The 23,092-nt window shown below is 39.9% G+C and overlaps 1 protein-coding gene and 1 long non-coding RNA gene across 2 annotated transcripts; both read left to right on the top strand.

The window, feature by feature from the left end:
• The first annotated feature begins 2,215 nt into the window (after positions 1 to 2,215).
• Positions 2,216 to 5,341, top strand: LOC115373614 (uncharacterized). Its single transcript, XR_003929559.1, has 5 exons — positions 2,216 to 2,374; positions 2,636 to 2,677; positions 4,338 to 4,367; positions 4,642 to 4,670; positions 4,804 to 5,341. It is a non-coding gene; the product is annotated as an uncharacterized LOC115373614 (long non-coding RNA).
• Positions 5,342 to 6,301: 960 nt separating this feature from the next.
• Positions 6,302 to 20,871, top strand: LOC115375642 (uncharacterized). The gene is made up of 4 exons (XM_030075118.1): positions 6,302 to 6,581; positions 8,397 to 9,132; positions 20,322 to 20,413; positions 20,815 to 20,871. Exons 1-4 carry the CDS (start codon positions 6,534 to 6,536, stop codon positions 20,869 to 20,871), a joined length of 933 nt encoding a protein of 310 aa, XP_029930978.1. The 5' UTR covers positions 6,302 to 6,533.
• Positions 20,872 to 23,092: the final 2,221 nt, after the last annotated feature.

Here is a 23,092-nt window from a genome sequence, read left to right as displayed (position 1 = left end):
CTTTAATTTCTATTGTTTCTGTCCGATAAGAGGACTAGGAGGTGGAGCAGAGAAATCGCCATGTCTGTTGCAGGCTTCCAGTGCGGGTGGTGACGTATATCATTCGCGTCGAGAGCAGCGAAGAGTTATAGTTCACAAAGCGGGCTCACACAAAACCTAACATTATCAAAATTCTTTGTGCTAAATTGTAGTCTTCTTTGTGTGAAAAATTATCTTTAAATATCACAAACAACATATGTGAAATCCATGGCAGAGTTCAAACGGGACCAGAAAATAATTTTTATCTACCCATTGAATTGCATTGATGATTTTTTTTTGCTTTTGAGGACCCATGTACCGGAAGTGGCAGCCACTGCTGCTTATCAGTCCAGTTTATCTTTTAGAAATTAAATACATTTTCTTCCTCTCGTCTCCCATCTATAAAATGGCATATGTCATATTTCAAATAGAGGAAGGAGGTGAGGCCTCCAGAATGGGCGCAACTCAGTGCTTTGTGCTCACTGTCTTCAATAGGGTAGGTGCACAAGCCCCATACTTCCTGAAAGAAAGACTGTATATTCATTTCCTGTCCTTTACTACTGGATAAAGTGATTAATCAGGTGTGTGGAACACCTTGGGCCTGCCTAGTGCACACCGGATTAATCACTTAATCCAATACTAAAGGACAGGAAATGAAGATACAGTCTTTCTTTCAGGAAGTATGGAGTTGGTGCACCTAGCCTATTACGTCCACAAATCCGACACACACTCAAAAAACTACTACTAGTACTACTACCGCTACAACTACCAGTACTACTACTACTACTACTACTAATAATAATAATAATAATTATGAGGTAACAAATAACAACAGCGATAACAATATTTTAAAAATTAATTTTATGTAATTTTATTATATTCATTTGTTTTTACTGGTCAGCCAAGCCCAGTGCATATGTCTGTCTATCTTTCTATCTATCTGTCAATAATAATAATAATAATAATAATAATAATAATAATAATAGTTATTATTATTATTACAATATAATAATAATAATAATAATAATAATAATACATTATTGTTGTTATTATTATTATTATTATTATTATCATCACCGTTTTTATTATTATATGTTATTGTTATTATATATTTTTATTAGTAGCAGCAATAGTAGTAGTATTAATAGCATCATATTAATGGTCAAATGCTTTTGCTGGACTGCACCTGACTCCACCACCCCCAAGCCCACAGCAGGTTGCTCACTATAAAGCTCATGTCTCTCATTCGTCACCCACTTCTCTCTCTATGTGGTCTAACTCTATCTAGTCAGTCAACTTAAGAGAAAGAAGCTGCATTATTTGAAATTTCATCTACAAAAGCTGTGATTGGGTAGCGCTGTTGCTAGCGGAGTGTGGACCAATCACTGCTGCAGCACTGAGTGACGCATCCTGAGACTACAAAAACGGGCCTCGCTCTGATCTTGACCCCCTTTGACTCTGATACTGCTGAGAGGTAAGGATGATTTTAATTTATGACTCATTTTCTTGGTTTACAAAGAAAGTAAGATTAATTTCTAGAAGCATGTTTGTGATAACGCTAGCGTTAGCACACGCATTACTGAGGCCTGTTAGCCACCGTTACGTTAGCCGGCCGTCTAGCGTTAGCATACGCATTACTGAGGCCTGTTAGCCACCGTTACGTTAGCCGGCCGTCTAGCGTTAGCATACGCATTACTGAGGCCTGTTAGCCACCGTTACGTTAGCCGGCCGTCTAGCGTTAGCATACGCATTACTGAGGCCTGTTAGCCACCATTAAGTTAGCCGGCCGTCTAGCGTTAGCATACGCATTACTGAGGCCTGTTAGCCACCGTTACGTTAGCCGGCCGTCTAGCGTTAGCATACATATTACTGAGGCCTGTTAGCCACCGTTAAGTTAGCCGGCCGTCTAGCGTTAGCATACGCATTACTGAGGCCTGTTAGCCACCGTTAAGTTAGCCGGCCGTCTAGCGTTAGAATACACATTACTGAGGCCTGTTAGCCACCGTTACGTTAGCCGGCCGTCTAGCGTTAGAATACACATTACTGAGGCCTGTTAGCCACCGTTACGTTAGCCGGCCGTCTAGCGTTAGCATACGCATTACTGAGGCCTGTTAGCCACCGTTAAGCCAGCCGGCCGTCTAGCACTAGCGTTTGTACTACCTAGTTAGCGATTTTAAAATAGCCATCTTAACAGATAACAGTCACTGGCAGTATGTCTGCTGGCGCTCGGTAGACATACAGTCTTGCGGTACCATTTTACCATCTTATGTACTGAAAATAAGGTAGTGATGATGTGCAAGATCTAACTACATCTTTTAATTCACAGATTGACAAACCATTGCTCGAGAGCTCACAGGTGGGTGAAGCATCTTTCAGATGTCTGCATCATCTTAGTTACTGCTGTTGTTTTAAGTACCACCTCCATTACCACTGGTACTGTTAAAAAAAAAAAAAAAAAAATACAGTGTGTGTATATATAGGAATATACAGTCTAGTATAGTATAGTTGATGAACAGTTTTATGTTTATTTTTTAATTAAATAACTTATTTTTAGTAGAGAAAATGTAATAAATGTTGCTGTGGTCATGTACGTTAAGTAGTTTCTCCTCTGCTGTAGACGCTTGTTCCTGCTCCATCGCTCACTTTCAGTGCTTTTCAGGTAAGGCAACTGAAATTCTGAATATCAATTACAATTTAACCTTGCAACCTTTGAATCACATTGCAGAAATTGCAGGGAATCACAACTATATGGTTATGTTACACCATTGATTTATTGAGCTACAGTTTTAGAAGTTTTTTAGGTTTTATTACTTAAGTTCTTATAAATATACAGTTTATACACATAGCTACATGTAAAGATTTGCTCTTACAATGCTTGAAAATAGCTTTTTATACCTCAGTATCACTGTTGAATGTTAAACTTGTTGCTGTAAGGTCATGAGGTAAAATTGATTTAATCAGATCCACAATTTTAGGTAACTAAAATACTAATTTTAATTCAGTTTTAATTACCGAATTTTACCGAATTTTAAAAACTATTACCGAATTTTAATTTGGTAATAGTTTTTAAATGTCTTAGGGGTCTTGGGCCTTCTTATCTTTCTGAATTGCTTTTACGTTATGAACCCTCGCGGACCCTCAGGTCCTCCGACACCGGCCTGTTATGTATTCCCAGAGTTAAAACATGAAGACACGGTGAGGCATCTTTCCAGTTTTATGGCCCCCGATTGTGGAACAGCCTGCCGGAGGACCTGAGGGCCGCAGAGAACGTGGATATTTTTAAAAATAGGCTCAAGACCCACCTCTTTAATTTGGCTTTTAACCCATGCTCTTAATATGCTCTTCCTTTTAACCTGACTTTTATTTAATGTTTATTTTATACCCTATACGTTTTGTTTTGGCTCTTACGTAAATGTTCTTATATGTTTACACATGCTTATTTTAGCTTTTATTGATGTTCTTATATATTTTTACTTTATATTTTTTTATTTCTCTATATACTTTTTTATATTCTTATTTTATATGTTTTCATACTTTTATCCCATATATCCAGTGTTTCCTCAGTGGGGGCCCTCTGCGCTGGGGGCTGTTCTCGGCTGGGGCTGGGATGTCTCTTCTTGTGGGGCACACCGGCTGGGGTGGGTGGGGGCTCTGTGGCGGTGCCCCGCTGCAGTGCCATGGGTCCTCTGCCTACCTGTGGCTTGGTGGGCCCCTGAGCTGTGGCGTCCTGGCCTGGGCTGTGGGCAGCCCCCAGCGCAGATGGCAGCGCTTCCTGACCTGGTTCCTCTGTACTCAGCCAAACAAACATTATGTGTGTGTCTGTGTGTGTGCGAGTGTGTGTGTGTGTGTGTGTATCTATGTGTGTATATAAGAGAGAATTGTGGGGTGGGGGTTTAGAGGTTGGGGTGGGGAGGGGGGCGGGGGGTGTTTTTAACATGTAAAGCACTTTGTGCTACATTTCATGTATGAAAAGTGCTCTACAAATAAAGATTGATTGATTGATTGATGACTCATTTTCTTTGCATTATAAAGTACATATTATTGCTACTATTAAATGTAGGCTCTCAGTTTTATATGGCTATGATGCAATTTTTCATTTTCATTCAAGATTGCCTCTGCATAAGCAGAATGCCCTACCTGTCACCAATATCAATACAAGTTTGTGCATTCACTTGCCACGATCTTAAAAGTTGAAGCATCTTTAGTTTCTTTTTTCCTTAAGTATGAAAAGACTTAACTAATATGTTTATAAGACAGATAATAGAAAAACATGCTTATCTGACTCGTTTTTTTTCCCCCTCCTTTATGTTATACTACAGCTCCATCTATACCACAACGGTCCTTTTCAGGTAGGTTGTGTTGTCAGTTTTGCTTGATTTGGTCTCACATCACATCAAAGCAACCATATTAAAGATCCAGCCTTGAAATTGCAGTGACTAATGTTATCTGTAAAGCTACAACCAATATTAAAAATGTGTTATTACAAAAGCTATGCAAAAATACATCTTTTTAGGAAATAGGAATAGGAGAGATCTTATTTTGGCCCTGACTGCATCTCCGTTGACTGCTTATTGTATCATGGTTTTGTTAAATGCTCACATGTCTTTTGCTATTTCTTTTCAGGACCACACATCTTTGCATTTTACATCCTGGTAAGCATATCCCAGTTTCATATAATGATGATTTGACATGCAGTGATTAATGTTGCATTTAACAGTACTGTATGTACTGCAGTCTAGACAAAAAAAATTATAGCCATTTTTTAAATTTCTTTCTGTCTTGCAGGTTTCCTGTGTTTACCGACAACAGAGACCAGTTACTCATATTTATTTTAAATCACATTTAAATACATTATTATTTTGAGCAGTATAGTTTAGTAAAGTAGTTAGTGTGTATAAGTGTTAGTTTACATTGTATTAAGGCACTTTCTAGTGCATTAGGTTAGGTTAGGTTATCTTAGGTTAGGTTAGGTTAGGTTAGATTAGATTAAAACACCTTTTTAATTGCCACACATAGTACAGTCTCAAATACTTACACAGTTTTAGTTGTCCTGTTTAACTACTGTCTCCAGCTTTCCCCAGTGTTTTTCAGGTGAGTAAACCATTTGAAGTAATAAAGTTGCATGAAAAAAATCCACTATCCTATCTAAAAGGATGCTTTCAGCCTTTGTAAACCAAGAACATCACTCGATGGTGGTTAGATTAGCTTTTTTTTTTTTTTTTTTTTTTTTATTGTAGTCTGCACCACTGGAGATGTCAGATTACAATTAATATTATTATATTGCAGGTAACTGGCCCTACCAGCTTATAGGAGACCTTTTCAGCATCATCTGACTGTTTAAGTAAGTGACATTTTTGATGCACTCAGAAGTCTCAGGTAAAAAATGACAGTTAAGAAAATATGGCATTATGAGTCTTAAGCATTATTGAAGCAAATCTAGTGTTATGTGCTTGTTCTCAAGTGTTTATGTGTGTGTGTGTGTGTGTGTGTGTGTGTGTGTGTGAGAGAGAGAGAGAGAGAGAGAGAAAGCACATTTTTAGTGTCAAAATGCAGCATACTCTGTAATGGCAATATAAACACTCAATTGGCACATTACATGGAGCAGCAAGTAACCTTTATATGGGTAAGATAAGACTTTAAACTTTCTGTCTCATGGCTGATTTCCCCTTTTTGTACAACAGGTCCACAACAGAAGAATTCAGGTGACAGATTGCAAACTTGCAATTTCCTGCCTTGGTGAGTGTCACATCAGTGTGCAATTTTGTCATCCTGCAACGTCAAATTGTTGTGATATAAATTTGTTGAGTTGCAACGTAGTTGGCTTTTAGTACTTGTATGTTTATATGTACATACAATGTGTGTATAAGTTGTTTTTTTTTTCCCTTCAGGTTCCCTCTACTCATTCTACAACTACAGTCAACTACACACCAGGTAAGTAACAAGTGTTAAGTATTTGGAAGGATTTCTGCTTATTTTTAAGATGCCGAGAAGAAGCAAGAGAGCCCAGGCTGCGCGCGTCCGCTGGACCAAGTTGGACCTTGATGACACCCAGACGAGCTCACTCCGGACCAGTGAAAAGGTACAGTTAGAATAAGTGTGTGCACTTCTCCTGCATTTACATAATTAATATTTTCTAATGACATAACAAAAGAAATTCCAATTCAAAAATTTCCTCTTTTGTTTTATCTCTGAAACTTAACTGTAGCCATATTTCTTGTAGGATGACACTTGCTAAAATTTGAAGGCATAAAAGGCTACGAAATAGATTTGAAACTACCTTTGGACATGTTACACGGTTGCTGGGGCTCCTTATGTCTTAAATTAGAATTTCTACAATTCGGGTCAAAAAATTGGGCTCTCAATTGCATAAGCAAAATTTATCCGCTAATTTAACTTGTAACAGTAAACACACTCAAACTTTTTTTTTTTTACAAAATATAGGTTGAAAAAATGTGTACATCTTTGTCGCTGTTTTGCTAATCTGATCCCAGGCTGCAGGAGACCAGTCAAGGAAGATGGACTTGGCAGATCTTCAGACGAGCCAGCCTATTACCACTCAACAGGTATATTAAGAAATGTGGTAACATTTGACTTAATTACTTCCTGGAACTGTTGATAATGTCTCACTGGTGAGAATCATGAGAATGCAGTTTTATTCATATCTACCTTTTTTGTGAACTTGTTTCATCCTATGTGTGTTATACTGCAAATTCTCCAGGTAAATATGAACCGTAAATATGAAGTTAATGCAAGCTAGAATACAGTTAAATGTCTTGAAATACTTATTTTTGGTATTTAATTTATTATCCCATATTATGTAAAAATGCATGAGAGATGAGAGCATTTTTTTTATTTATCTTTTACAAGTTGTCTTATTTTGGTGTCTCTCACCCTAGACTTATCATGAATAAATATTCTCATACCAGTCAGTATCATTACAAACGAACATTGAATAGATATACACAAAATAGACTGTTACATTGTTTTTAATTAAACTTATGATACTAAACACACTCAAACACTTTAGAAAAACATTAAGATTCAAATAACTTGAATCTTCTGTGGTTCTGTGGTATTGAATTGCCAATCTTGCTGGGTCAGTTCCTAGCCAGTTTTTGTTACTAATTTCCTCAAACGTATATATAGTTACCATGGTTTAAGATAATCTGTTATTAAAGAGATGGTGGTGGTGTATATAAAAAAAGTCCTGTTGTAGGGGTTAAAGTTCAGTATGGGGTGTGTGAACAAATTCAGCAGGGTTGAGACTGTGGCAGAGGAGAGAAATGGGCAGGATGCAGTAGGGCTGCGCAATATGTCCTACATTTCCGATCTCGATATCAGTCTTCATGTTCTGAGATATACATGATGATACAGAACATTTTCTGTAAATTTCATTATAAATAGTTCATATACAGTCACTAAATGTAAAGGTCTTTTGCCTTTTACATTTTGAATGATATACCTGACTAAGGTAATTCATCATGTTTTATACAAAAACATGATCAAGTCTTGTTTGTCAAATATAAAGTTAAAAATGTGATAAGAAATAGGCTTCTCAATGTGGTTTTATATAAACATTAATTAAATGCTAAGTAATTATTTTTGCTGAGCAATTGTTATTAATGCAGTCTATATAGATTAAAAGAATATTCCTATGTTTTGGGCAAAATTCTCTTTTCTGCTTACTCATATTGAGGTGAGTAAATACAATTTTCAGTCCAATTTAAAGTCCAGTGGTTTAATTCCTATGCATTGGATTTTGTGTTAGCTTGCTTAATTTAGTACCTCCTCATGTGCATTCATGTGTTTTTGGTATGACAATAAAGAATCCTTGAATAAAGACTTGAAGTCATTACTCTGGCTCTGTCAAAGTGCAAAAATAAACCTTACAGCAGTTCTGAAAGTGTGTGTTTTTTTTTAAACAGTGTATCACCATCTTCTCCTAAAACAAGTTTTTTTCTCCCCTACTTCAATCAAGACATTTGAAATACACATGCTAAATATTGCTAATAACACAGCTTTGGTGTTGCTTTAAAATTGACTTTTTCTCTATGATGGAGCCAGCCATCTTGTCTCTGTATGGGTAAGTTGTAAAAAGACTATTTTGCCTGAAACACAGTTGTATTGCTTTAAGGTTATCAATATCACATTGCCTGACCTGTCTCCCTCCCATCTAAGCCACCCTGTAATAATGAAAAAAAAAAAAAAAAATCTAGGTATTGTGAAATCTATACTCCCTCACAGATGTAACAATAGATTGTTTTAAGACCCTATTACTGTTATCATGGATGTAGGTTTCTGCATGTGAACCCCACCTCCCCACTTTTATCACATTTGTGTCAATTATTCTGTACTTTTTCTCTATTCACTTTGATTAGATGCGTGGTCTGGAACATCAAGAGCCTAGCAAGACCAAACCTGAAACTGAAAATTCTGCCAGAGAACATGCTCAAGTCACTGCTGATGCACCCAGGGTAATATCTGTGCAGGCATCCCATTATCAGGGTGACAACAGGTATGATCCGTTCTCGCGCAATCACCAGTGTACATGTAATGCTCTCGCGTTCCTAGCATACCACAGTGAGGGAACACATTTCCGTAAGAGCGATCTTGACAGTGTGCTACAGGTTGGCGATGCCTTGTACACGCGCACTAAAAGGCAACTTATTGCTGAGGGGAAGTTTCAAAGTGAGCACTTGACGATGGAAGAAGTGCCCGTGAGTGTCACAACAAACAGACACACTTACATTGTACATAAGTCTGACGTACTAATGGGATCCCTTAGAGTCACTGGTAGGGGTGACTATGCAGGTTGGTGGCTAAGTCTTTCTGAGAGACTTCAGTGTCTCTCAGCAGATGTGACCCATGCGTTGCTGACCATCAGTCCACTGTGCATTGCAGTGTTTAGGGACAGATCTGGACGCTATGGGTTTTTCGATCCCCATGCTAGAACAGCAGAGGGTTTGCCGGACCGTACAGGTAACGGAACTGCTGTTATGCTTACATTTACTCACCTGAATGACATGATTGAGAGACTGCACATGCTTTACCGACGCTGGGAGGATAATGAGCAGTATGATTTCATGCCGGTGAACTTTGAAATGGTCAGCAACTGTACTGGATCTTCCTTTGAGCATATGTCCAAAATACCAAAAGAGCAAAAGAGTGCAAGAGCCCAGACAAAACTAATCACACATTCTGCAAATACAGAAAAATATATAGAAACCCATGAACCAGAAATAACTGTTCCTGAAAAACAAATTGAAAATGTGGTAAAAAATTGTAATAAACATGTTGCACCGGCAGCAAGGGAAGTAACAAATGTGAGCAGAGTAAACAAACTTCGCCGAAGAAAAAAAACTCGCTCTGAAACTCAAACACATGTGTGCATGTCTCACAAAGAGAGAGTTGAGAAAAAAAGGCAATATGAGAAAACACGGTATATGCAGAATGTAGATTATCAAAACAGAAAGAAAGCATCAGTGGTGAGCAGATACCACACAGATAGTGAATTTCAAAGTGATCAAAAAGCCTACATAGTCAGAAAATACAGAAACGACCCTGGTTTCCAGAACAAACAGAAAGCCTACATAGTGGGTAGATATAAAAAAGACCCTGGTTTCCAGAACAAACAGAAAGCATACACAGTTGATAGATATAAAAAAGACCCTGGTTTCCAGAACAAACAGAAAGCATACACAGTTGATAGATATAAAAAAGACCCTGGTTTCCAGAACAAACAGAAAGCATACATAGTTGATAGATATAAAAAAGACCCTGGTTTCCAGAACAAACAGAAAGCATACATAGTTGATAGATATAAAAAAGACCCTGGTTTCCAGAACAAACAGAAAGCATACATAGTTGATAGATATAAAAAAGACCCTGGTTTCCAGCACAAACAGAAAGCATACATAGTTGATAGATATAAAAAAGACCCTGGTTTCCAGAACAAACAGAGAGTGTATGTAGTCCAAAAATATAAAAAAGACCCTGGTTTCCAGAACAAACAGAAAGCGTATATAGTCCAAAAATATCAAAAAGACCTTGTTTTTCAAAGGAAGCACAAACAGTACATAGCACAAAAATTTGAAAGTGATCCTGAACTCAGACATAAAAAGAGAGCATACATGAAATCAAGATACACATGTAACCCAGATTACAGATCCAAAAAAATACAGACTATTAAAAGGAGATATCAAAATGACCCAAAGTATAGACTGCAACATATTCAACGCTGTGCATTATATCAAAAAAACAAATGTGAAGATCACAAATTTAATATTTACCATAAAATGCAAAGTGCTTTGAAAATAAAAAATAAATACAAGCGATTCTGCAAACAAATATTGCAGCCAGATGAGCCCGTTCCTAACAGCCTGATGCAAACGGCAATATCCACATTCCAATTACGAATTCAGTATGGCCCCACTCATGTGTGTACAGTGTGCCACAGAGCTCTTTTTCCTGATCAAGTTAAGGTCTGTAATAGGACAAAATATGTAAAAAACATTAACACTGTAACACCTTGCTTGACAGGAAAATATGTTCACTCTTGTGTCAGTGAATGCGCAGATCCAGAGCAATGTATAGTTCCCCAAGAGAGAAAAAAGGAATGGATTTGCCACACATGCGATAACCATTTAAAACGAGGGAGCATGCCATCCATTGCAGTAAAAAATAAACTGGAGCTGGCATGTATTCCTGCACAGTTGTTGGATTTGAATGTGCTCGAAAGGCAACTTATAGCGAAAATCATTCCGTTTGCGAAAATCGTTAGCTTGCCTAAAGGGCAACAAAGAGCAGTTCACGGAGCCGTTGTGTGTGTTCCCTCAGAGGTGGAAGCAACAGTGAACTGTCTCCCAAGATGTAGAAGCGAATCACAGATCTTGCAAGTCAAGTTAAAACGGCATCTTAATTACAAAGGACATCAACTCTTCCATACAGTCAATATGAACAGCGTACTGGAAGCTTTATCCATACTGAAGGAGAAGCATTCTGAGTACAAAGATATATCCATAAATGAACTGGCTATATTGGAAGATTGTTTTGATGATGACTTTGAACATGAGCCTGAAGTAGTCAATGAGGAAGTAGGTAATGATAATTCCAATGAGCAGCCCCATAGCTCTGAGGAACTAAAGGATGCTCCAAACCAGCCTGACAATGCACAAGAGGTGCCAGTAGTTGATTCACAGGAACCAGCTACAAATGAAAAACTTAATAACATAGACAAAGAGAAAGATGAACTTAGGCCAGGTCTAATGTTAGATTCGTGCATGCAACCACCTGACATAGGTCATGAAATCTTAGCGTACGGTGAGGGAATATTTAGCATTGCACCTGCCCAAGGAAATAAGCCTGTTGGCTTTTTTGCAATTCCAAAACTTGAGGCGATGGCGTTCCCTGTGCAATTTCCAGATGGACAGAATACCTTAGATGAGGTAAGAACAATCAGCGTATCACCAAGTATGTACTTTAATGTAAGGTTGTTCTCGGTCGATACCCGTTTCGCAAAAGACCAGAGTTACTTATTCTTTGCCCAGTTTGTCACCGAGACACACATGGCTAGAAACAGCATGTCCATCCAACTGCGAAAAAGTAAACCCATCACGAGAGATGGCCGTACGATTATTAACAGAATGGTTCAGGATAAACAGGAACTCGACAGACTTTTACGGAACAAGGATGCAACCCGCTTTATGCAGCCTTTGAGAGGGACACCGGCTTACTGGGACAAAACTCTTAAAGACTTAATTGCAATGATTAGACAGCTAGGCAAACCCACGTTCTTTTGTACATTTAGTGCAGCTGAAATGAGATGGCCTGAAGTCATCACAGTTATTAAGAGTCAACAAGGTGAACAGGTAGACTTTTCACAACTTGATTGGAATACAAAATGTGAAATTCTTCGTAGTAACCCTGTCACTGTCATGCGAATGTTTGAAAAGCGCGTGGATGCATTAATGAGGGATCTTCTCTTGTCACCTGCGCAGCCCATTGGTCAAGTAGAGGATTACTTCTATCGCGTGGAATTTCAACTTAGAGGAAGCCCTCACATACATTTAATTGCGTGGATCAAAGACGCCCCTGAATTTGAGAGCGACCCCGACGATAAGGTTTGTAAATTTATCGACCGTTACATATCGTGCCAAATGCCTGACCCCAAAACTGAGCCAGAGCTCCACAAAATCGTCTCTGAGGTACAGATTCACAGCAGAAATCATTCCAAAACATGCAGGAAAGGGAATGTTCAGTGTAGATTTGGTTTTCCCAAAATGCCCATGGAGACAACTATAATAACCCGTCCCAGACCAGATGAAGATGATGATGAAAAGTTAGAAAAAAGCAAGAAAAATCGCAGAGCCCAAGGTGACAGTAAGGCCATTAAAGAGGCTAGAAAAAAGCTTAAACCCGTATGGGATTTGCTCAATGACCCAAAAGTTTCCATTGATGATATGTCAGAACTTTTGGAGAAATCAAACTTAACCCTAGATGAGTACGAGAAGTGTGCCGAAGCAGTTTTCAGCTCTAATGTAATTCTAATGAAGCGTCGGCCAAAAGACTGTTGGGTCAACGGGTACAATGCTGATCTGCTTAGAGCATGGAATGCAAACATGGACATTCAGTTCATTCTGGACCACTATAGCTGTCTCATGTACATGCTGTCGTATGTGTCCAAGCCAGAGCATGAGATGGCTGAATACCTGAAAACAGTATTTCAGAGTGCGCGTGAAACTAGTTCAAATGAACGTGATCAAATGAAGCAGCTAATGCAGGCTTATTCTAAGCATAGGCAAGTCAGTGCACAAGAGGCCGTTGCGCGAACTTGTAGTTTAAAACTAAAAATGTGTTCCCGCCAGGTCGTATTCGTACAGACGGATGACGATGCGATGAAAATGAGTCTTCCTATCGAAAAGCTACTAATGAAAGAAGACAACACTGACGATATTTGGATGAAGGGCATCGTTGATAAATACAAAGCCAGACCTGTTGAGACCGAATTTGAAAACATGTGTCTTGCTGAATTCGCCTCAAACTACAGGATTATCTATGGCCAGCAAACTAAAGGGGGAAAGGTCAAGCGCCTGTTGTGTGACATGGGATACATCCAGAAAAGAACAGTAGGAAAGCCGGCTGTAATCCGATATCCTCGTTTCTCAGAACAAAAACATCCTGAGAAGTATTATGGTAGGTTACTTAAACTGTATCTGCCGTACCGCGTTGACACACAGCTAAAAACAGACCAATACCCGACATATGAGCAGTTTTTCAAAAGCGCTTATGTTGAACTGCCTGCAACAAATTGCCTCCAAGCAGTGTGCGTAATAGTCTCAGAAAACAAGAAGAAGTACGAACAACACAGTGAAGAGATCGATATAGCCTATGAGGAACTTCTCAGCCATCCATTTGTGGATGCATGGGCGGCAATTGCACCTGCAGCTGAGGCAGACCGCTTAGAGTGCATTGCTGAACAGGGGTTAAATAACATGGAACATGAGCAAGATGAAGTGCCAGAGTACCAGCCTAATCCAAAAGAGAGAGGCGGAGTCGTACCCTCGATAGAGCCGCCAAAGGTTAGTCGCGAATACGTGCAAAAGCTTTATCAAAGTCTTAATGAAACTCAGGCGTCAATATTTTACTCTGTGCGTCAGTGGTGCCTTCAGCGTGTTTGGGGCCAGAACCCACAGCCATTCCATTACTTTGTTTCTGGAGGTGCCGGCTGTGGTAAATCACACGTTATAAAATGCATTTATGAAGAGGCGACAAGAATATTTCGTCAGCTCCCTAAACTGCGCGAGGAACATGACATATCTATGCCCACGGTTTTACTGACTGCATTTACCGGTACTGCAGCGTTTAATATTTCGGGACAGACTTTGCACTCTTTGTTAAAACTGCCGCGTAGCTTGAAACCACCTTACCAAGGACTAGGAAATAGTTTAGATGAGATGAGAGCAACCTTATCCAATGTAGAGATTCTTATCATAGATGAAGTGTCCATGGTTTCAAAGCGTTTGTTCGCGTACGTTAACTGGAGATTTCAGCAAATTAAAGGGAATAAGAAACCTTTTGGGGGGGTTTCTGTTCTCGCAGTGGGTGATTTCTACCAGTTACGTCCCGTCGGTAAAGCCAAACCGCTTTGCGTGTATGAGGAGGATGAGGAGGACTTCTGGAAGGAACATTTTAAAATGATCACGTTGACCGAAATCATGCGCCAGAAAGAAGATCTTGCGTTTGCTCACCTTTTGAACAGGATTAGGGTGAAGCAAAAGACGGAAAGTTTTAGTGAGAGTGACAAAACTTTACTCGCCAGCGCCGTCACTGAAAGCAAAGACTGCCCAACGGATGTAATTTACATTTTTGCAACCAACAAAGAAGTTGACTGCCACAATAGCAAGACAGTTCGTGCCCTTCACAAAGATTTTGTAAACATTGATGCGGAAGATTATCTTCAAGACTCGCGGACAGGAAAAATGAAAAAGCTGGGTGCACCCACCAAAAGTAAAAAGGGAGAATTAGTTCAAACCATAGAAGCAGCTGAGGGAGTGCGCGTCATGGTAACTAGAAATATAGATGTAGAAGATGGAATTGTAAATGGCACATTTGGAAAAATAGCCAAAATAGTAACTGAGACAAAAGCTGGAGAAACTAGAGTACAGAAGTTAGGACTCCAACTGGATAATCCAAAAGCAGGTCAAAAACAGCGTCAAAATCAACAGGGTGCATCAGATAGTTTGATTTATATAGAAAGATTAGAGGAAAGCTTGAGCAAAAAAGGAGTAGTTCGCCGTCAGTTCCCTCTTAAATTGGCTTTTGCGTGTACAAGTCATAAAGTTCAAGGTATGACTTTACAGTCTGCAGTCGTGTCACTTAAACGTATATTTGAGCCGGGGATGGCGTACGTCGCTTTAAGTAGGACAACCTCTCTAGGTGGTCTGCACATAACCGACTTTGCGGAAAATAAAATTTATGCTGACAGTGAAATCGCCGCCGCAATGCAAACCATAACAACAGCGTCGCTTTCGGGTGTTATGCCACTTTTGAAACACGTGCGCGAAACAGACTTGGTAGAAATGTTTAAAATAGTGCACCATAACACAGAAGGGTTAATAACTCACATCAACGACATCAAATGCCATCCCGAATTGAGACTTGCAGATGTTTTGTGTCTAACCGAAACTCATCTGTCAGGCTCAATTGTTACCGACAGTATAGCATTAGAGGGGTACAGAGTGTTTCTACGCAACAGGCACCTCTGTTACATGCGTTTTCCTGAATTGGCCAAAAAAGAAGGGGGGGGAGTTGCAATTTACTGCAAATCCCATGTTCACGCAGAAGTGTTTCAGCATATACCAAATGTCACTGACCTTGAATTTTTAGTGGTCAAAATTGAAGCACCAGTAAAATTAATGATAGCAGCTATATACAGGCCTCCTGTTTATAGTATCAAAAATTTCTTGCCAAACATGGAAAGGCTCTTAGATTATTTGCGCGTTGTATGTCCACACCCAATCATTGTTTGCGGAGACTTCAATGAAAATCATTTAGGTAATATAAAGAAACCTGTTTTAGAGATGTTTCAGTCAAAGGGCTATATGCAGCTTATCACTGCTGCCACCACGGAAAAAAATACACTTCTCGATCACATTTATATTTCTCAACCAAATGTCTGCTTCCAATCAGGCGTACTACAAACATATTACAGTTACCATAACCCCGTTTATTGTATAGTTTAGTAAGACATTATAGTTTTGACTTTGCGCGATGAAAGCTTGCGTTCTTATTCTGACCTGCTGAGCGGGCTGTTCCAAGCCAGCAGTCAGCCGTTTTCTTAAGTTATAGTAATATTGCAATCAGGCACACGATGGGCTTTTATTTATTAAACTACATAATCATGCAGAAATAGCAACAGTTAACACTATGTTCGGTTTCTGACCTGCTGAGCGGGCTGTTCCAAGCTAGCAGTCAGCCGTTAGTTTAAATCACACAAATATTGCGATCAGTCACACTATGGGCTCTTATTTATTAAACTACATAATCATGCAGAAATAGCAACAGTTAACACTATGTCCGGTTTCTGACCTGCTGAGCGGGCTGTTCCAAGCCAGCAGTCAGCCGTTAGTTTAAATCACACAACTATTGCGTTCAGTCACACCATGGGCTCTTATTTATTTAAATACTTAATAATGCAGAAATAGCAACAGTTAATACTATGTCCGGTTTCTGACCTGCTGAGCGGGCTGTTCCAAGCCAGCAGTCAGCCGTTAGTTTAAATCACACAAATATTGCGTTCAGTCACACTATGGGCTCTTATTTATTTAAATACTTAATAATGCAGAAATAGCAACAGTTAATACTATGTCCGGTTTCTGACCTGCTGAGCGGGCTGTTCCAAGCCAGCAGTCAGCCATTAGTTTAAATCACACAAATATTGCGATCAGTCACACTATGGGCTCTTATTTATTAAACTACATAATCATGCAGAAATAGCAACAGTTAACACTATGTCCGGTTTCTGACCTGCTGAGCGGGCTGTTCCAAGCCAGCAGTCAGCCGTTAGTTTAAATCACACAACTATTGCGTTCAGTCACACCATGGGCTCTTATTTATTTAAATACTTAATAATGCAGAAATAGCAACAGTTAATACTATGTCCGGTTTCTGACCTGCTGAGCGGGCTGTTCCAAGCCAGCAGTCAGCCGTTAGTTTAAATCACACAAATATTGCGTTCAGTCACACTATGGGCTCTTATTTATTTAAATACTTAATAATGCAGAAATAGCAACAGTTAATACTATGTCCGGTTTCTGACCTGCTGAGCGGGCTGTTCCAAGCCAGCAGTCAGCCATTAGTTTAAATCACACAAATATTGCGATCAGTCACACTATGGGCTCTTATTTATTTAAATACTTAATAATGCAGAAATAGCAACAGTTAATACTATGTCCGGTTTCTGACCTGCTGAGTGGGCTGTTCCAAGCCAGCAGTCAGCCGTTAGTTTAAATCACACAAATATTGCGATCAGTCACATTATGGGCTCTTATTTATTTAAATACTTAATAATACAGAAATAGCAACATTTAATACTATGTCCGGTTTCTGACCTGCTGAGCGGGCTGTTCCAAGCCAGCAGTCAGCCGTTACCTTCAAACACACAAACATTAGCTGTTAAAATGTATGCTGCTCTGGAAAATTAAACAAACAAAAAAAAAAAAGTAGGCAGACAAATCATTGTTATTGGTGTATAAAACAACTAGTGTTCGGTTTCTGACCTGCTGAGCGGGCTGTTCCAAGCCAGCAGTCAGCCGTTACCTTCTATCACACAAACATTAGCTGTTAAAATGTATGCTGCTCTGGAAAATTAAACAAATAAAAAAATATATAGGCAGGCAAGTCATTGTTCTTGGTGTATAAAACAACTAGTGTTCGGTTTCTGACCTGCTGAGCGGGCTGTTCCAAGCCAGCAGTCAGCCGTTATCTTCAAACACACCAACAATGCAATTTGCTTACACAATGGGCTCCATAACTTGTAGCACAACTGACTAATAGTATTCGGTTTCTGACCTGCTGAGCGGGCTGTTCCAAGCCAGCAGTCAGCCGTTACCTTCTATCACACAAACATTAGCTGTTAAAATGTATGCTGCTCTGGAAAATTAAACAAATAAAAAAAATATAGGCAGGTAAGTCATTGTTCTTGGTGTATAAAACAACTAGTATTCGGTTTCTGACCTGCTGAGCGGGCTGTTCCAAGCCAGCAGTCAGCCGTTACCTTCAAACACACAAACATTAGCTGTTACAATGTATGCTGCTCTGGAAAATTAAACAAATAAAAAAAATATAGGCAGGCAAGTCATTGTTCTTGGTGTATAAAACAACTAGTGTTCGGTTTCTGACCTGCTGAGCGGGCTGTTCCAAGCCAGCAGTCAGCCGTTATCTTCAAGCACACCAACAATGCAATTTGCTTACACAATGGGCTCCATAACTTGTAGCACAACTGACTAATAGTATTCGGTTTCTGACCTGCTGAGCGGGCTGTTCCAAGCCAGCAGTCAGCCGTTACCTTCAAACACACAAACATTAGCTGTTACAATGTATGTTACTCTGGCAGACAAACAAAAAAAATATAGGCAGGCAAGTCATTGTTCTTGGTGTATAAAACAACTAGTATTCGGTTTCTGACCTGCTGAGCGGGCTGTTCCAAGCCAGCAGTCAGCCGTTATCTTCAAGCACACCAACAATGCAATTTGCTTACACAATGGGCTCCATAACTTGTAGCACAACTGACTAATAGTATTCGGTTTCTGACCTGCTGAGCGGGCTGTTCCAAGCCAGCAGTCAGCCGTTACCTTCTGTCACACAAACATTAGCTGTTACAATGTATGCTGCTCTGGAAAATGAAACAAATAAAAAAAAATATAGGCAGGCAAGTCATTGTTGTTGGTGTATAAAACAACTAGTGTTCGGTTTCTGACCTGCTGAGCGGGCTGTTCCAAGCCAGCAGTCAGCCGTTATCTTCAAGCACACCAACAATGCAATTTGCTTACACAATGGGCTCCATAACTTGTAGCACAACTGACTAATAGTATTCGGTTTCTGACCTGCTGAGCGGGCTGTTCCAAGCCAGCAGTCAGCCGTTACCTTCAAACACACAAACATTAGCTGTTACAATGTATGTTACTCTGGCAGACAAACAAAAAAAATATAGGCAGGCAAGTCATTGTTCTTGGTGTATAAAACAACTAGTATTCGGTTTCTGACCTGCTGAGCGGGCTGTTCCAAGCCAGCAGTCAGCCGTTATCTTCAAGCACACCAACAATGCAATTTGCTTACACAATGGGCTCCATAACTTGTAGCACAACTGACTAATAGTATTCGGTTTCTGACCTGCTGAGCGGGCTGTTCCAAGCCAGCAGTCAGCCGTTACCTTCTGTCACACAAACATTAGCTGTTACAATGTATGCTGCTCTGGAAAATGAAACAAATAAAAAAAATATAGGCAGGCAAGTCATTGTTGTTGGTGTATAAAACAACTAGTGTTCGGTTTCTGACCTGCTGAGCGGGCTGTTCCAAGCCAGCAGTCAGCCGTTATCTTCAAGCACACCAACAATGCAATTTGCTTACACAATGGGCTCCATAACTTGTAGCACAACTGACTAATAGTATTCGGTTTCTGACCTGCTGAGCGGGCTGTTCCAAGCCAGCAGTCAGCCGTTACCTTCTGTCACACAAACATTAGCTGTTACAATGTATGCTGCTCTGGAAAATGAAACAAATAAAAAAAAATATAGGCAGGCAAGTCATTGTTCTTGGTGTATAAAACAACTAGTGTTCGGTTTCTGACCTGCTGAGCGGGCTGTTCCAAGCCAGCAGTCAGCCGTTATCTTCAAGCACACCAACAATGCAATTTGCTTACACAATGGGCTCCATAACTTGTAGCACAACTGACTAATAGTATTCGGTTTCTGACCTGCTGAGCGGGCTGTTCCAAGCCAGCAGTCAGCCGTTACCTTCTGTCACACAAACATTAGCTGTTAAAATGTATGTTACTCTGGCAGACAAACAAAAAAAATATAGGCAGGCAAGTCATTGTTCTTGGTGTATAAAACAACTAGTGTTCGGTTTCTGACCTGCTGAGCGGGCTGTTCCAAGCCAGCAGTCAGCCGTTATCTTCAAGCACACCAACAATGCAATTTGCTTACACAATGGGCTCCATAACTTCTAGCACAACTGACTAATAGTATTCGGTTTCTGACCTGCTGAGCGGGCTGTTCCAAGCCAGCAGTCAGCCGTTACCTTCAAACACACAAACATTAGCTGTTACAATGTATGTTACTCTGGCAGACAAAAAAATATAGGCAGGCAAGTCATTGTTGTTGGTGTATAAAACAACTAGTGTTCGGTTTCTGACCTGCTGAGCGGGCTGTTCCAAGCCAGCAGTCAGCCGTTATCTTCAAGCACACCAACAATGCAATTTGCTTACACAATGGGCTCCATAACTTCTAGCACAACTGACTAATAGTATTCGGTTTCTGACCTGCTGAGCGGGCTGTTCCAAGCCAGCAGTCAGCCGTTACCTTAAGTTATAATAACAATGTGAGCTGTTATGTTATGGGCTGTTATTCATTTCAAATACTACATAACAGATATAGCAACAGTGACTGGTAGTGTTCCGTTTCTGACCTGCTGAGCGGGCTGTTCCAAGCCAGCAGTCCGAACGCAAAATGCTTGTTTGTCACTTTAACTGACTTTTCCCAGCCTCTTTTTTGGAAGAGAGCAGTCTTTTTCTAACTGTGTTGCAGGTCTGCTAAGCCCCTCTGTGACAGCCTGGATCAGCCACACCCGCACTTCATCCATACAGCTCAGCTTGTCCATGTACGAAGACGCCTTGCAGGTTTGAATTGTAATGTCACATAGTACAAAATATTGTGTATACATGTCACTGCTAAGTTTAGACCTCACAGCCCCAGTCACTTGGTCAGAGGAAGGATGGCAACTTCTCCACTAGGCACAAAAATGAAGAAGATGACACGCTCAAAACCAAGAAGACCAATGGGCAGCTGTCATGAGGACTCCAGCCACCGGAGCGCTGAGCATCTAAATAGGACATGAAGACACAGGTACAAAATATCCATCCTACTTATCCTGCATCACAATCTCCTTAATTTTTGGTTTTGTCTCATTTACAGTTAACCCCAGAATATCACAACTCTTATGGTTTAACATATGAAAGTTGTGTACTTAATTCCATAACCCAGTGTTACAATGGCTTAATATTAAATGTGTCATTTTAAGGGCACGACAGCCGAGGAGACTGAAGATGGCCAGGGAGAACAACGCCGGCTCTACTGAGGAAACAAAACAGCAACAAATGAAGATGTTCAGGTAAAATGAGAACACATTAACACATCTGAAAAAGATATAGACATACATATATGTATAAGGGACCCTCTCAAAAGTTTCACTTCTTTTTACTGAGTTTATTTTTTTTGGATTGTATTCAGCATAGGATGAGTGTGGTCACATGACCAAAAAGTAATTATTTTCATTATTTGTCACAACATGAAAACCTGAATGAAGACTAGAGAAACGATGGATGCTGCTCCAGTGAGGAGACAGGGACACGTTACAAAGAAAAACAGTAATACCTGAATGTAAAGTGGTTTGCATTCAACTACACAGTGTCTAATATTAGAATATCCTTAAGTCTCCAACGTAAAAAAATACACTTCTTTGACGGTTTGTCTTTTGCAGTATGTAGATACTGTCTCGTGAACTTTGGTTATGTTTATCTACATTATGTATGCTTCCAAAGCTAATGTCAAAAGCTCTGTACAAACACAAAACATGTATTGCATTTACTTGTCTCTTTCAGAGTCTAGATGCTGCAGAAGACTCAAGAAGAAGACAACCAAGGAGAGCAACAAGAGCTCCAGTGAGGACTTTGTAATTTTGTGGCACAGAGTTCAGTTGGTCCTGTGCATGGTCATAGTAAGTTGTCGTTGTTCAGTCCCCAGTTAGGCTTAAGAGCGGGTTCCCTTTGGAACTCGTTTGGGGGGGGGGGGGGGGGGGTTGTTAGTGTGGTGCGAACGTGGTTAGAGCAGTTGTCTCGGGAGCACATCCGAAGCTGCAGGTGGGTCGCCATTTTATGGTTGCTTTACCAGGCTATCGGGCTACAGTGCATAAGTACCCGCCACAAGTAGCGCCTGAAGACTAGGGAGGAGCTTAGTTAGATTCTGGTTAGGCAGTTAGGAGGACAGGGCTTCGGTGATATTTTGGCTGTGCATTTGGGCTGATTGAGCATGTTTTGGTGTCACTAAGAGAACTTAGATTTGTGTCTTGTTAATCTTTGTGTTGCTCTTCTACTGTAAATAAATTTTATTCCTCACTAAACATTTGGTGTTTCAGCAGCCATTATTTCTTTTATTTACTTTTTCTTGGATCCATTTTGTAGAGGTAAATGTTTTTTTGGTAAACTTGTGTTACATCTTGTGTTGTATCATAATCTAAGTATCAAGACGACTACTAAGTTAATGGCATTCACGTACTGATATCAAGTTAATGACTTGTCTCCCCTTTAAATGCATTTTATAATTTTAGTCTTTGCCATTTCACTGCAGCTAAAGTAACCCAAACCCTGCTCAAGGTCAGTGTCACTCACTCCCTCCTAGTAACACAGCACAACATTAAAAGGGTATTGTGTATCAGGAAATGCAGAAAAACACATGACTAGATCCATTAATCTATACAGCATTTAACAAAGAAAATTGTAAATGGCACTATCAGCATGGTGTACCTCAAAGAAGAGTTGGTGGTGTCACATGGTGTCTGCTGCAGGTAAGTCCATGAGTTGGTGTATGATGGAGACAAACCTCTTTTAAGCTAGTGTTTTTATTTCACATAGGTTTACTTGTGAATTTATGGCCAGGTACATCTACATGAAAGCTCAACTGTGGCCCTGCAGCTTCACCAGCCTGTGTATTTCCTGTGTTAGTCCAGCTGGGAGGGTGGGGGGAGTATTGACATCTTGATTTCATGAAACAGAAGAAGAAGAAACATTAGGGTTAGGGCTGGGGGGGGACGGCTCTTTACCACGGATCTTTGTAGCACAGAGGAGATATGTTGGTCAAACACTCAGTATGTAGTGTTGGTGTATGTTTATGAGTTGTATAACATAATAAATTATCTTGAAGGAGTAGGTGTTTACCAGTAAGCTTGACTCCAATAATTTAACAATATGTTAAATTATTTGTTTTAAAAATGTAAATTACTTATCAAACAGACCTAACAATTCAGCTACCAATGAATGAGCAGTAGTATGCCTGTGATAACACAGATTGAAAAATTAGCCAAAGTGATATCTCTTCTCTGAATAGACAAGCTAAGCCAGTGTGCTGCTGTTAGCCGGTGGAAATATAGCGGAGTGGCACCTCTTCGCTTTGTTTCACAATCTATGTCAGTGCGCTGCTGTAGCTGGAGAGTTTCTCTGCCTTTTGGCTCGTGCCGGTGCAGTTATTATGTCAAATACCGCGTTAAAAATAGATTCCATTTTATTTGGCTAATTCCGTGATTC

This window comes from Myripristis murdjan, chromosome 2 (assembly GCF_902150065.1).
Source record: "Myripristis murdjan chromosome 2, fMyrMur1.1, whole genome shotgun sequence".
Lineage (NCBI taxonomy): Eukaryota > Metazoa > Chordata > Actinopteri > Holocentriformes > Holocentridae > Myripristis > Myripristis murdjan.
The sequence above is the reverse complement of the archived record's forward strand: the minus strand, read 5'-3'. Positions and strand labels throughout refer to the sequence as shown.

Bases quoted from the DNA above. Each gene is read 5' to 3' on its own strand.
- LOC115375642 (XM_030075118.1), top strand. From the start codon at position 6,534: ATGGACTTGGCAGATCTTCAGACGAGCCAGCCTATTACCACTCAACAG. The intron at 6,582-8,396 runs GTATATTAAGAA...CACTTTGATTAG, and splicing joins AGCCTATTACCACTCAACAG to ATGCGTGGTCTGGAACATCA. The intron at 20,414-20,814 runs GTTTGAATTGTA...TGTCATTTTAAG, and splicing joins TGTACGAAGACGCCTTGCAG to GGCACGACAGCCGAGGAGAC.